General features: G+C 35.4%; 1 protein-coding gene across 6 annotated transcripts in view; it reads left to right on the top strand.

Annotated features, from left to right (window-relative positions):
• The window catches only part of CDKAL1 (CDKAL1 threonylcarbamoyladenosine tRNA methylthiotransferase), a 599,197-nt gene that overhangs the window by 440,005 nt on the left and 143,827 nt on the right, over positions 1-15,365 (top strand). For all 6 annotated transcript variants that reach the window (XM_088831304.1, XM_055407287.2, XM_088831305.1 and 3 more), the window contains one exon: positions 14,143-14,323. In XM_088831304.1, coding sequence (XP_088687430.1) covers positions 14,143-14,323 — 181 coding nt within the window. The remainder of the gene's footprint in view (positions 1-14,142; positions 14,324-15,365) is intronic.

The raw sequence follows: 15,365 nt of genomic DNA, 5'->3' as shown, positions 1-15,365 counted from the left end.
GAAGCCTTTACTCCGAAGAGAAGCTTGCCACTTAAAAGCCCTGAAAAGCGCCCCTTCTCTTCCCTTGCCAGATAGATAAAGGCCAGAAGTGGGCTTCTAGGACTTTGAAGTAGAATGGTGAGATTGATGTTAATCAGAACAGAGGTTACTCATTACTGCATACGAATAAGGGACTTCCCAGGTGGTGCAGTGGTAAAGAACTCATCTGCCGGTGCAGGAGACTCAAGAGACACGGGTTTGATCCCTGGGTTGGAAACATCCCTTGGAGTAGGAAATGGCAACCTGCTCCAATATTGTTGCCTGCAATATTCCACTGGACAGAGGGGCCTGGTAGGCTACACCCATGGGGTCACAAAGAGTCGACCACAGCTGGGTGGCTGAGCATGCTCACACACACACACACACACACATATGAATAAAGCCTGTTACTTTACTGAAATTTTGTTTGTTTGTTTGAGCTTTTGTTTTTTATTGATTTAGAAAAATATATTTTAAACTGAACTATAGTTGATTCACAATATCACATTATTTTCTTTTTTTTTTTTTTAAGATTTTTTTTTTTTTTTGAACAGAGGAAAATTTATGCGTCGAACCTGGACTGGTCACTTATGATAATATACATGCTACAATTCCATTCTCCCCAATCATTCCACCTTCACCCTCTCCCACAGAGTCCCAAAGACTGTTCTAAATGCCTATGTCTCTTTTGCAGTCTCTTATACAGGGTTCAGGTTAACATTTTTCTCAAGTGTACAAAAAAGTGATCCTTTTTCAGATTCTTTACCATTATGGATTATTATAAGATACTGAATATAGTTCCCTGTGCACTACAATATGTCCTTGTTGTTTACATATTTTTTTGTGTGTTCATCACCCCTGTCTTTTCCCAATTCTCCCTTGCCCATCACCTTTAATTCAATGGGCACCTTTATTGAGCCTCAGCTATCAGTAAAGCTGCTGCAACCTTGCCAAAGAGTATGAGAATGTGACTCTGACCCCATCCTAGTTCCACCAGGTGCTTATGATTTACTAGGACACATAAGACAAGAAAACAAACGTGAGAGGTGCCAGGTGCCATCACAATCTGGCCTTCACAGAGGTATGAAGTAGGAACCAGGGAGTCGAGATGCTAAGAGAAAATCAGAAAATATTTTGTCAGAGAGATGTGTCATGAGGGATGAATTGTACAGATAGGTGTTAATAGATTGTGCACCAGGATTCCTCAGGGAGAGAGTATTCTGATTTGAACTGTATCAAGAGGCCTTTGGTGATAATGAAAAGATTGATTTGGGTTGCATTTTGCAGAGCATCATATGCCCACTGACACCTCCCCCCCACCACCAGTTACCCTGGAGTGTCCCTGGGAGTACTCACCAACAAATAGACTCATCAATTTGTTTGGTTATTTACAATAGCTGCAAGTAATAAATATTTTTGGCTTTGTGATTGCAACCATCACAGTTACTCTTTTCTTGTAGCCAAAGCAGCCATAGTTGATGTGGAAATGAATGAGTGTGGCCAAGTTCCAATAAAGCTTTATTTATAAAAATAGGCAGTGGCTAATTTTGCCCCACGGGCCATAGTTTGCCAACCCTTGGTCTGATTTTGAGAATAAGGAAAATAAAACAGGAGTTCAACCAGGGAGGGATAAAGAAAGTGTGAATACTGCTTCTGTGTTTTGGTTTGATGGCTTTTGGCATGCCCCCTCTGTCTGTATTTTTCCAGTATTATTTAAGATGCAATACAGATTGCACTTTAGGATGGCATAGACTTGAAATGTGATATCTCTGAGTTCTTGATGGTAACAACACTTCTATTAAAAGTAGAAATTTGCCTAATTTTTTATTTGTAGTTGACTGGATAACATGGTGATAACATAGTTATCACTATAGCATTTTATAAATTATTCTTCCTGAATCCAGTGTTTAGTCACCTTCCAGTCATGCTTTCCTATTAGAGAATGCTGTGATCTGGCTCTGAGTCTCTAAAATTTCAATAAGTGATTTTTTTCAAAGTTTTAATTTAAAAAAAAATTAAGCAACTTGCCCAACTTTGTAGTTTTTGCCCTGTCCTGATATTCATTTAATTGGTTCTGCTAATGTGAAAACCCTTTCAAATATGAAAAAAATAAAGCAAGAGAGAAAAGTTGATTATTTCTGTAATTGGATTTTCTCTTGAATACAATTATTTTACCCACTTTATCTTTCTGACTTAAGTGATGGGGGTGGGGGACCAGTTTTCTTTTATATTGTAGTCAGAAGCAGACAGAAGGTTTAGTCTGTTCCAAGGTATCAGAATAGTGTATTGGTTCTGGTTGTAATTAATTACCGATGCTGAATATACCCTGGCCCCTGCTTTCATTCCCAAATCTAAATTTCCACTGTGTGCAAAATAATTCCATCCAGGAAGAATTCTAATTACTTCAGTAATTATCGTCTTATCTCTAAATGGAATTCAGACATTTGCGGCAGTTTATGAATGTTAGAAATGTTTCATTTCCTTTTCACCTTGAGTAACAGAAAAATACACATTACAGAATCTGGCTTCATTGAACCTTATAATTCATGTTACCATAGAAACAGAAAAACTCATATAAGAATTGTGTTAACAGTAGCATAGATAGTAAATACCTTCACTTTAACCAGCAATATCATAAAATGATTTTAATAAAAGATGTGTAAAACTTCTGTGAAATTTAATATGGTTCCTTGAACTATTATAACAGTATTATCCAGTTTGCTTACTTTTAATTTTTAAAGCAATACCTTTGGTCTTATGTAGGGCTTTATGCTTACTTCTCCATCTTTGCTGTGGAAAGCAAACATGGTGTTACAGGATAAAAAACTTACTTGACATAGTATTTATTTCGTTTTTAGTTAACTGTGGTGATTCATTTGATTTTTTGCTTGAAGCCAGACTGTATATTCTGGATTTAAGCCGGGTTTAGAAATGTAACGGGTGACACTAACTTCTTTGGTGTTATGCATATGTACAACCCCATCTTTTTTTTTTCCCCCCTATTTAACAGCTACTTTTCTTTCTGAGTTTCAGAAACACTTCTGCCCATTAACCTGATTAGTTTTTACACAGACATTTAATAGTCTTTTTTTTTTTTTTACCATTTTATTTTGTTTTCAGTTTTTAATATTTTTTAATTGAAGTATAGTTGATTTACAATGTTGTTAATTTATGCTGTACAGCAGAGTGATTCAGTTATACATATATACTTTCTTTTTTGTAAATATTCTTTTTCATTGTCGTTTATCATAGATATTGGATATAGTTCTCTCTGCTATCCAGTAGGACCTTGTTGTTTATCCATTCTCTCTCTTTATGTAAAAGCTTACATCTGCTAACCCCAACCTCCCATGCCATCCCTCCACCAACCCATTTCTTTTTAAATCCTGATTTAAAAATTGTAATCCATTTTAAACCCTGATTTCTTAGAATTTCTAGAAATTTGCAAAGCTTTAACAGTGAACTCTGGGAGTTGGTAATGGACAGGGAGGCCTGGCGTGCTGTGATTCACGGGGTCGCAAAGAGTCAGACACGACTGAGCAACTGAACTGAACTGAACAGATCATCTGTCATTTTATCCATCTTCCTTTCCTTGTCTCATGTATATTACTTTTTTACTTCAAAAAAGTAAAATTGTACCAAATTTAAACAGTAAACATCTGAATTTTTTTAAGCTTATCAAAAGATTTTATTACTTTCAAAGAGAAGGAATAATTTTAAAAACTAATTACTGCTAGCTGCTCTTTCTCAGAGAGAGACCTTGACAGTCTATCCCTGATTATAAATATCACTTAAAATTACTATGTGAATTATATATTAGCATGTAGATTTTGGCTACTATTGAAAGTAATTTCTTCAAACAACTAGATTAAACTGCTCTCTGAAGGTCAGGAATTTTATATGTTCTGTTTTGAAAAAGATCATAGATATTTATTTGCAGGAATACATTTATGTTCTTACTGTATTCAGGTTCTTAGGGTTGAGGTTTTTCTGAGCCTATGTTTTTACCACTTATTTGTAATTTTATCCTCAGAGAATGTGGTCTGTGTAAATGTGATCTCATTAAGGTAGTAGAATATGAACTTTGATGTATTTGATTGTTTTGATCAGTGTCCTTTCATGAGGAAAAATTTGGCAATCTTTTTCTAACAGAGGATATTTAATAAACCCAAACATTTCAACCTGATCAGTGTTCTTTCCACTGCTCTTCTCTGATGATTATAGAGGCATTTAAAGCCTAAATGGTTACCTGATAATATATACTTTTTTATCTTTATCATCACTCATCAAGAAATAGGTAGATATAATTATTGCTATTAACAGATGCTTCCCAGAAAGGAAGCAGTAATAATATCCCTAGAAACAAATCAGATTTTAAATCCAAACAGATTTGGGTTTCTCACCCCAGTATCTAGCCACTCAGTCACAGAGTATCTTAGTTTTCTGAGCCTCAGGTCCTTCTTTCACGAAATAGAGATGACAACACATTCCTTCCTGGACTGCTGTGGCGACCAAGTGAAGTGATGAATATGAAGCATTTATAATAGCAGCTGTTGTCCAGTATGTGCTTAATAGATGCCAGCTTGCTTTTGTGCTCCTTAAGAGACTCACAGAAGTGGGGAACAAGACCATGCCAGCTCCCTTGAACGCGGACTTGTCTCCTTCGGCTGCACTTACGGCCCTACTTCTGCTCATGTTCTTCCGTATCTGATAGTGTGGGTAGTGAAAGTCAAAGTAGCTCAGTCGTGTCCGACTCTTTGTGACCCCACAGGCTATACAGTCCATGGAGTTCTCCAGGCCAGAATACTGGAATGGATAGCCTTTCCCTTCTCCAGGGGATCTTCCCAACCCAGGGACTGAACCCAGGTCTCTTGCTTTGAGGGCAGATTCTTTACCAGCTGAGCCACAAAGGGAAGCCCAAGAATACTGGAGTGGGTAACCTATCCCTTCTCCAGTGGATCTTCCCAACCCAGGAATCGAACCAGGGTCTACTGCATTGCACGTGGATTCTTTACCAACTGAGCTATCAGAATAGTGTGGGTAAGTGTTAGTAAAAAAATTATAGCAGTAGTATATGATGAGAATATAAAAGACACTAAAAGTTGACATGCCATGATTAGTTTGATACTCTTCATCACACAAAAAATTAGAAGATACTGACATGGTGATATGATTAAAGTATAAATATGTATGAATATGTGTAAAGTTGGAAGAAAAGTTATGACCAACGTAGACAGCATATTAAAAAACAGAGACATTACTTTGCCAACAAAGGTCCATCTAGTCAAGGCTATGGTTTTTCCACTAGTCCTGTATGGATGTGAGAGTTGGACTATAGAGAAAGCTGAGTGCTGAAGAATTGATGCTTTTGAACTGTGGTGTTGGAGAAGACTCTTGAGAGTCCCTTGGACTGCAAGGAGATCCAAACAGTCCATCCTAAAGGAGATCAATCCTGAATATTCTTTGGAAGGACTGATGCTGAAGCTGAAACTCCTAATACTTTGGCCACCTGATGCCAAAAACTGACTCATTGGAAAAGACCCTGATGCTGGGAAGGATTGAAGGGGTCGACAGAGGATGAGATGGTTGGATGGCATCACCGACTCAATGGACATGAGCTTGAGTAAACTCTGGGAGTTGGTGATGGACAGGGAGGCCCAGCGTGCTGTGGTCCATGGGTCGCAAAAAGTCAGACACGACTGAGCAACTGAACTGATGTGTAAAGTATAAGAAATTCTAAAATACTCTTAATACTAACAATTTCTGGCCTCAGCGCAACCTGACAAAAGTCCAAAAATATCTAACACAGGAATTATACCAGCACTGAGTTTGTTTCTATAAGTTAATTATGTTAAAACCTATTGCACAAATAAAAACTGGTCAATAGAAGTTGATAACTAAAAATAAAATTAAATAAGTAGTACTTAAAATATCTGAGTGAAGTTTCTACTTAGAATGTAACTTAACCAGCAGTTCTGTACACAATTTTCTGTTTGGTAAGGTTTGCTCAAATATGTACATAAGGGTGATCAGTACCTAAGTGACACAGATAAGAGATAAGACTGACCCTTCCTTTGCCATATAGCGGAGTGGGTAGTTGTTCCCTTCTAATACTGGAGTGGGTAGCCGTTCCCTTCTCCAGGGGATCTTCCCAGCACAGGGACTGAACCCAGGTCTCCCGCATTGCAGGTGGATTCTTTACCAGCTGAGCCACCAGGGAAGCCCAACAGTACTGGATTGGGTAGCCTATCCCTTCTTCAGCGAGTCTTCCCTACCCAGGAATCAAACTGGGGTCTCCTGCATTGCAGGCAGATTCTTTACCAGCTGAGCTACCAGGGAAGTCCTACCATTTAGTGATTCTGTGACTATTGGCAATTTCTTCTACCTTTCTGAATTTTATTTCGCTAATGTTACTTTCCTTCTCATAGGGACTAAATAGACTCTATCTTACATGGAGGTTATATTAAACAAGATATTTAAGTTCACATATTGCCTATTACTTAGTATCATATGATAAATGATGGTTACTGTTAACATCTCTCTGACAGGATTAGAGTAATACTGGTTAAAACATGTCAGGTGGTATGCAGCATGCACTATCCTAAGCAGCTAGTATATGTACTAACTCATTAATCCTCATATCTGTGAATACTTTCGCTATCCTCATTTTATAGAAAAGGAAACTGAAGCATCCTGGTACTGAATAAGTAACTTGCCCAAAAGCTTGCAGCTAGTTAGTAGCAGAGCCCCTCAGGGAAGATTTTTCTCCTAGTCACCCATGTAAAAGATTAGGAATGGATTCCCAAGCCTTCTAGTCTTTCTTTGTCCTAGTGACCCATTTTGGGTTTTCAGCCCTTAGCTAAATATGTCAGGGGGTTTTCTGTTTTCAGTCCAGGTCCTTTGAGAACTTTTTTTTGCAAACTTATGAAAATACATTTAAAGCTACTGAAAATTTTTTTAACTTTATTTGAAGATGTCATACTGTTTCTCCCTAAACTTCCTCTTTCAGTATGAAGAGGACTCCTTGTTGTCATAAATCAGTAGTTGGGAAATAAGTTCAAGTTTTCTTCCTTCTAGTCCTTCGTGAAAGCAGGCTCTGAACATAACTCCCTTTCAACCTTAACTTTACCTTTTATTATCTTTGCCTTTTCTCCCCTATTTAACTGTATTTAACTTTTAGGCTGTGCTCTGACAGGAGCTTGGCTAAGGACTTCTTAGAATAAAGTATATTACGGAGAATTCCGTAACTGTCTATCTTCAGACAGATAATTTTTGTTTGGGTGTTGTTTTTTCACTTTTAAGAGGTTTGTTGTGGGTATAATTCGGATGCCATCCAGTATGCACCTAACGTAAGTGTGTGTTAGAAGACTTTTAGTAAATGCATACATTTGTGCAACCGTCATCGCAACTCAGTTTTAGAATGCTTTCGTTATGACAAAGATTCTCTTAATGACTAGTTGGAGTGAATCCCTGCTCCCAGCCCCAGGCAACCACTGATCTGTTTTCTGTCTCTATAGTTTTGCTTCTTGTAGAAATTTCACACAAGTGGAAATAACAAGTCATTCTTTGTGTCTCCCTTCTTTTATTTAGGAATGTTTTCAAGGTTCATCCATGTTGGTGCGTGTATCATTAGTTGGTTCTTTTTTATTTGTAAATTTCCATTGTATGGATATCCATTTGTTTATTCATTGGACTGTTTCCAGGTCGGAACCATTATGAAGAAAACTACTGTAAAAATCTACTTACAAGTCTTTGTGTGGACATATGTTTTAATTTCTCTTGGTGCATAACTAGAAATAGACCTTCTTAGTAACACTAAGTGTGTTTTTAACTTTTTAAACAATTGCCAAACCATTTTCCAAAGTGTGCCACTTTAACTTCCCACCTGCAGTGGGATAAGGGTTTCAGTTTCTCAATATGCACACTGATGTCTGCTGTTTTCCAGTTTTTTTTCCAGTATAGCCATTCTCCTGAATATGTGGCATCTTACATGGTTTTACCTTGGGTTGTCCGGATTACTAATGATGTTGGACAATTTTTTATGAACTTTTTTATGCTGTCTGTATATCTTCTTTAGTAAAGTGTTAAAAATCCTTTGCCCAATGTACAGTTGTGTTGTCTTCCTGTGTTGATGAGCCAAAAGAGTTCTTAATATATTTTGTGGATGAACTATATAAATCTTTTTATCAGATATATGATTTATAAAGCTGTTCCCAGTCTGTAGCTGCTCTTTTTGTTTTCTTAGCGGTGTGTTTTTCAGTAAGCCCAATCTATCAGTTTATCCAACTTTTTTTTCATAGATTGCACTTTTGGTATTGGTGTTATAGCTAATTGATCTTTGCCTTACTCAAGTCTCAAAGAGTTTCTTCTGGAAATTTAGTAATTCTAGCTCTTAGATTTATCTGTGATTCATATAGAAGTACTTTTTATGTATAATGCAAGATAAGGGTCTAATAAGTTCTTTTTTTTTTTCTTTTTTGGCATATGGTATGTAGTTGCTCCAGCACCATTTACTGAAAACACTGTCTCTTGCCCTTGTTGAATTTCCTTGGCTGTTTTGTTGAAAATGAACTGTAAATTTGTGGGTGTATTTTTGGACTCTCTGTGTTGTTTTTCTCACTGGTCTGTCCTTATACTGCTACCATGCTGTCTTGATTACTGTAGCTTTTGTAGTAGGTCTTTAAGTTGGGTTTAGCCATTCCACTAACTTTGTTCCTTTTCAAAATTGTTTTGGCTGTCTTAGGTCCTTTGCATTTTCATATAAATTTTAGAATCAGCTTGCTGATGTTTTCTATGGGAAAACATGCTGAAATATTTTGATGGTGGTTGCATTGAATCTTGCATCAATTTGAAGAAACTACCCATCTCAACAACAGTAAAACCTTCCAATCCATGAAAATTATATTTTTCAGTTTATTTAACTATTCTTTAATATTACAGCAAATTTTAAGAAACTCTCTTTATCTGTTTTTATGCTCAAATTTTTTCTTAAGTATTTTTATGCTAATATGAATGAAATTCTTTTCTTGATTTAATTTTCTCATTATTCATTTAATATATAAAAATACAATTGATTTTTGTATGTTGATCTTTCGCATTAGTGAACTCATTTTTTCTAGTGGATTTATTAGATTCCTTAAATTTTCTACATATGAGATTATGTCACTTGCCCCCCAAAAAACTTTTCCTTTTCAATCTATATGCTTTTAATTTCTTTCTCTTGCTTTTCTGCCCTGAATATATGTTCTGCTCCACTAAAATGCTGAATTGAAGAAGAACAGAATTCTTTGCCTTGTTGCTATTCTCAATGGAACAGCATTTAGTATTCTACCAATAAATGTGTTAATAGCTCTAGACCTTTTATCGGGTTGCAGTAGTTTCCTTCTGTTCTTTCTTTGCTGAGAGTTTTTATCATGAATCAGAGTTGGCTTTGTAAACTGAGTTTTCTGCATGTGCTAAGATCACTATGGGGTTTTTATCCTTTTTTCTTTTCATGTGGCTTATTTCAGTAATATTTGCGTGTCATACCAACCCTTGCATTTTTTATTAAAAACATAGTCATGATATAGAATGCTTTTTATGTATTTCATTACTCGGTTTGCTTATATTTTGTTAAGGATTTTTGTCTCTGGGTTCATGAGGATTATTGGTCTGAAAATATTTTTTTTTTGTAATTAATTTATTTTTTATTGGAGGCAAATTATTTTACAATATTATATTGGTTGGTTTTGCCATACATTGACATGAATTCGCCCCGGGTTTACATAAGTTCCCCCTCCTGAACCCCCCTCCCACCTCCCTCCTCCCTTTATCCTCCCTCTGGGTCATCCCCGCATGCCAGCCCCGAGCATCCTATAACATGCATTGACCCTGAACTAGTGATTCGTTTCACATATGACAACATACGTGTTTCAATGCCATTCTCCCAAATCATCCCACCCTCACCCTCTCCCACAGAGTCCCAAAGACTGATCTATACATCTGTGTCTCTTGCTGTCTCGTATACAGGGTTATCATTTGCATCTTTCTAAATTCCATATATATGCGTTAGTATGCTGTATTGGTGTTTTTCTTTCTGGCTTACTTCACTCTGTATAATATTAATATTTCCATCTCTTTCTGTTTTTTCATATAGGCTACTTTTGCTGAACTTGTAAAATGAGTTTATTTCTCATCTGTTTTTGAAATCATGTCTAGGAATTCCTGATTATCTAGTGGTTAGAACTCAATGCTCTCACTGCCACAGCTCTAGGTTTGATCCCTGGTCAGAAAACTAAGATATGGCATGCCAACTGGCCAAAAAAAAAAAAGAAATGATCTCTATAGAATTGGTTGTATTCCCTCTTAAATATAAAGTCATCTGGACTGGGTTGTTTTGTGTTGTTTTCTTTGACAATATTTTAAATTACAAGTTGGATTTTTGTAATAGATAAAAGGCTATCCAGATTTTCCTATCTTTTTCAGTCCATTTTTATAACTTACATCTTTCAAAGAATTTGCCCATTTCATCTAAGTGTTAGTTTATTGGCACAAAATTGCTTATAATATTCCCTTAGTCTCCTTTGAATATTGACAGCATCTATAGTGCTGTCTCCATCATGCCTGAAGTTGGTTATTTGTGTTTTATCTTCTCAGTCTACTACTAGTTTAGTAATTTTATTATTTTTAAAGATACACCCTTACTTTTGTTGTTTTTTCTCTGTTTTCTATTTTGTTGTTTCCTTCTTTTACCTTTATTTATTTATTTGTCTTACTTTGGGCTTGATTTGTTCCTTTTTAACCTCAGCCACCAGGGAAGCCCAGATTTGTTCCTTTTTAAACTTCTTAAGATGGAAGGTTAGATTATTGTTTACCTCTTTCTAACACAGACATTTAAGTTTATTAATTTCTTTCTAAGCACTCCTTTAGCTTCATCCCATATATTTAGATATGTTATAATTTTATTTTCATTCAAGACTTTTTTTCTCTTTCTACTTCTAATTTAGCATTTCCTGAAAGTGTGGACTGATTGTCCTAAAATTAATCTCCGTAAGACTAAAAAATAATTCTTTTAATCATGTATTTTGTTTATGCCTAATAATGTTAATAGAGCTGATACTTTTTCTGATCTTTTTTACTGCTTTGAGATAGCATGTGTGTTAGTCTTATTTTTTCACATGTGGAATTTGAAGCTCATAATTTATTGAGACCTGAAGAATGATGTAGAATCATCCTTCTTATACTTTTGCCAATAAAACACCAAACTGCAAGTGAAAATATTGAAGTGAATTAAAGCATCACATTTTTTGTAGCATTTCAGATATAGTATGGAGTGTATATTTGTACATATTTTTAGTCAGTCTAAATAATAAGCATTTTTAAATATATGGAGTTTTCTTAAATGCTGGTCTACCTACTATATAGGTAGTATTCTCTTCACATGTCCCTGACTGATTTCTCAGAACTAATCATAAGATCAGAAATGAGACATAGTGGAAACGTTCTCATTAATTCCATTCCCAAGTTATTTAATGAACCTTTTTGTAAGGAAATAACTAGTGTAAGTCAGGAAAAATGCATCGAAATTTCTCTTATTTAAGCTAACTGAACATTTTCATCATTCTTTCAGAATTAATACTACTATGAAAATGTACTGGACTACAGCAGGTCTTCTAGATTTTAAAAAGGCTTAACAGCTAGTAATTATATTTATTAGACTCACAGTTTCAATAAATTTGTGGAAATTGCCATTTAAAAATATTAGTATTTTGAAAACTTATACCATCTCAAAAAGCAGCATTTACTCACAATTAGCATTAAATATTTGCATTAATATTCTGTTTTATGCCCCTTAAAATTTCCTCACAGACTCTGAAATCATATGAAATTAATTTAGAATTTGGTCCACTCAAACTTGTTTGATTTTTCTCATGTACCAAAGAGAATTATTTACTAAGCAATTAACAGTGTAAATATGAAATTTTTTTATTTGGTTCACCTAAGGAGCCCAATTATTTTGAAGAACCTAAGTAGAATGATTTGCATAAACAAAATCAGTGTATAGATGAGTTTCAGCATTAAGGTGTAGTCTCTCGTTTGAAACATTTTATGGGTAGTCAGTTTATGTTGTTATATACTTTGAAACTTAAATCGCATTTACTTTTAAATACTAACTTCGGTCTTTCACTAATTCATAGTGTCCTACCCTCACCTCTGTTATTGGTCAGCTTTTTTGTAGATTATCAAATGTATTTATGCATTGAACACCCTCTTCCTTAACATTTATGATGACTACTGTAAAGGTTTGTCTTTTCTTTTTTGCTATGGACTTGAAGGCCAAAGTAAGCAGGTGTTGCATCATACTGAACTCAATTACACGGGATCAAGAAGGATGCTGGGTGAGGGGGGAGGAGCAGTAAGGTACTTTCCTTTGGGAATGCCCCACAGCCTAGTGCCAAGTTCATTCCAATTCATAGCCTAGGACAATAGCCAATTGTCTTTGTCACTGCAGTGTTTCACAGGCAATTTCTCAGATTTTTTTCCCTCTAATCTCCTAGGGGAGATGGACTCGTCTCTGTCATTTCTGCTGTGATCTATTACTTTTATTTTTAGTTGTGGATTTCTTTTGTTCAGAAGTAGTTTTATGTAAACTGTAAAAAAATTACTAATTGAAGTTATTGACATAATTTTATTTCACATCTTTTAGTAAGTCTAGAAAAACATCTTTTTATTTACAACTTACTATTATAGCTTATGTTTTTATGATATTTAAAAATAATTTTGATAATTACCCTTAAAAAATATTTTTATATCACAATAAAAATTAAAAAAAATTTTTTTCCAAATATGCTGTTTCATTTTTCTCTGTGCATTTTGTCTCTTTTTCTGTTTAGCAGCACATAGAAAAGTTCCAAACCTTGGAACTTTTACTAATTAAAGTTCAGCCAAATTAATAGCTGGGTGAGACTAAGCAGAAAGCAAGAAACATTTTTAAAAATGAATTTGTTGTTCTTTCACACAATATTGTAGCATACTTATGGAAAAACTCAATAGCCAAAGAGAAATGACTGCCAAGATGCTAACATGAAATTTTTAAAACTTTCAAAAAAAAATTAACACCCTAAAAACTTACAGAAAGTTAGGGGGGCACATGTAAAAAGTTTGCATCAGAGTCAGTCTGGAAATCTCATCAGCATCCTTGCCTAGTTAAAAAAAAAAAAAGAGGAACAACACAACATTCTGATGGCTAATAGCCACACTATTGGTCAATTGTGTGGACTAAGATGTTCAGAGATGCTAAGACAATAACGACAAAATTTCCCTGCCACTCATTTTGATGAAGCTTGTGAAAGAATACTCCAGCAGAATTAAGAACAGAATAGTCAAGAATTAGGACGACATAGGATCCAGGGAAAAAAGGTGATTGAAGAAAAGACCAAGGAACCATAATTTAGAGTGAGAGCTGATCCATTATGAAACTCATGCTTGAAGAAAGTTAGGAATGGCATTTCCAGAGAGAAAAATGGAACCGGTGAATTACATGTTACTTTGAGAATTTAGAAAATAATATTGGATTATGACAGAACTGATGGGTCTGGAAAACATTTAATTAAGTACATAGAATATTAAACATTTTTTAAAAAATCAGGCAGTTATTAATTCTACAAAAAATTAAATGTGCAAAAGAAACCCTATTGATAGTATACCAGTTGACTGTAGAGTGAGCAATATCTTAGCAGTTATACCAATGGAAATACCATTAATGCTGTAAATTTAACTAAAAGTTGAACACTGATTATGTTGGGAGGAGAAGGATAAAGTAGTTTAAAGAGCTAAATCCTTGTTGAGGTTAGCAAATGCTGCCTAACAATCAGTAAATCTAGAAATAGCAGAATAAGCATCAGTACTAAAATGTAAAAGAAAAGACAAATATCTGAATTATTAAAAAGAATAGATACTTTTGGGGAATGGTAGGGGGCTGTGTTTTTTATAAACTTTTACTATTTAGGGCATTTTAAAACTCTTTGCAAACATCTCTTTCCTAAAAATAAAATTTAAAGGAATAATGGTATTTAAAATGTCAAGGAAGTAGAATAATTATGGATTGTAGTCAACTTTGTACATTTTTGTGTCATTATTTTCTAGAGTTCCTGGAATAACTATTGCTACAGATATTATCTGTGGTTTTCCTGGAGAAACAGACCAAGATTTTCAAGAAACAGTGAAACTTGTTGAAGAGTACAAATTTCCAAGTCTCTTTATTAACCAGTTTTACCCAAGACCAGGAACTCCTGCTGCAAAAATGGAACAAGTTCCAGCACAAGTGGTAAGACACTTTTCTTGTAGGATGTTAAATTTAGCCAGTAGCTATAACAGTGTTACCTGCCTTCACACAACCAGCTCATGGTATGACCCTTCAGTTACAAATTACGGACTGTTTGTTCCCATTTGGGGTCAGGGGCAGGGAGACCTGAGTACACTAAATGACCTTCAGTTCAGTTCAGTTCAGTCGCTCAGTTGTGTCCGACTCTCTGCGACCCCATGAATCACAGCACGCCAGGCCTCCCTGTCCATCACCAACTCCCGGAGTTCACTCAAACTCATGTCCATCGAGTCGGTGATGCCATCCAGCCATCTCATTCTCTGTCGTCCCCGTCTCCTCCTGTCCCAATCCCTCCCAGCATCAGAGTCTTTTCCAGTGAGTCAACTCGTCGCATGAGGTGGCCAAAGTATTGGAGTTTCGGCTTTAGCATCAGTCAGTAGGCAACTAAAATGTTACCTTTTTTTTCCTCTTGGGGAATAAGGGTCAGATAACACTGGGAAAAAATTTTTTTAACTTATATTTAGTACTAACTATTTACAAGATAAGTCCTTGGATTTTTGATAATAAGGCAAAATTTAAATATCTGTGAGTGAAGGAGGCTTCCCTACTTCTTAAGAGCTGCTTTTCATAATTTGTTGTTTACTGGGGAGTCCCCTGGTTTTCTTCCCTTTCCATCGGGTAGATTTGATGCTGTCTCTCTATTTCGGATGTGGTATTGCTTTCACAATGAACCTCAATTTCATCCTTACGTGTTCATTGATATGTTAGAATAAGATGACATGAAATAAATGTGAAAGGGTTTGAGATCCAGGAAAGGCAAACTGTTTCCCAGAATGCCCCAGAAATTAATAGCCTCACACAATTTCTCACACAATAGCCAATTTCAGTTAAATTCATTGGCTCAAGATGAAAAAATATTAGTAAGCCTTAAGAGGAAGTAGAATTTTTTCAATGAAAATTTTCTGCTTTGTTTCTGATAACTAAAACAAATTGTGTGCTACCATTAATTTTTCATAAACATAAAAAGAAATCAAATGAATTCCTT

Source organism: Moschus berezovskii, chromosome 23, assembly GCF_049115385.1.
Source record: "Moschus berezovskii isolate FMDL1 chromosome 23, NW_MosBer_1.0, whole genome shotgun sequence".
NCBI classification, from domain to species: domain Eukaryota; kingdom Metazoa; phylum Chordata; class Mammalia; order Artiodactyla; family Moschidae; genus Moschus; species Moschus berezovskii.
This window is presented reverse-complemented; position numbering and strand designations above follow the sequence as displayed.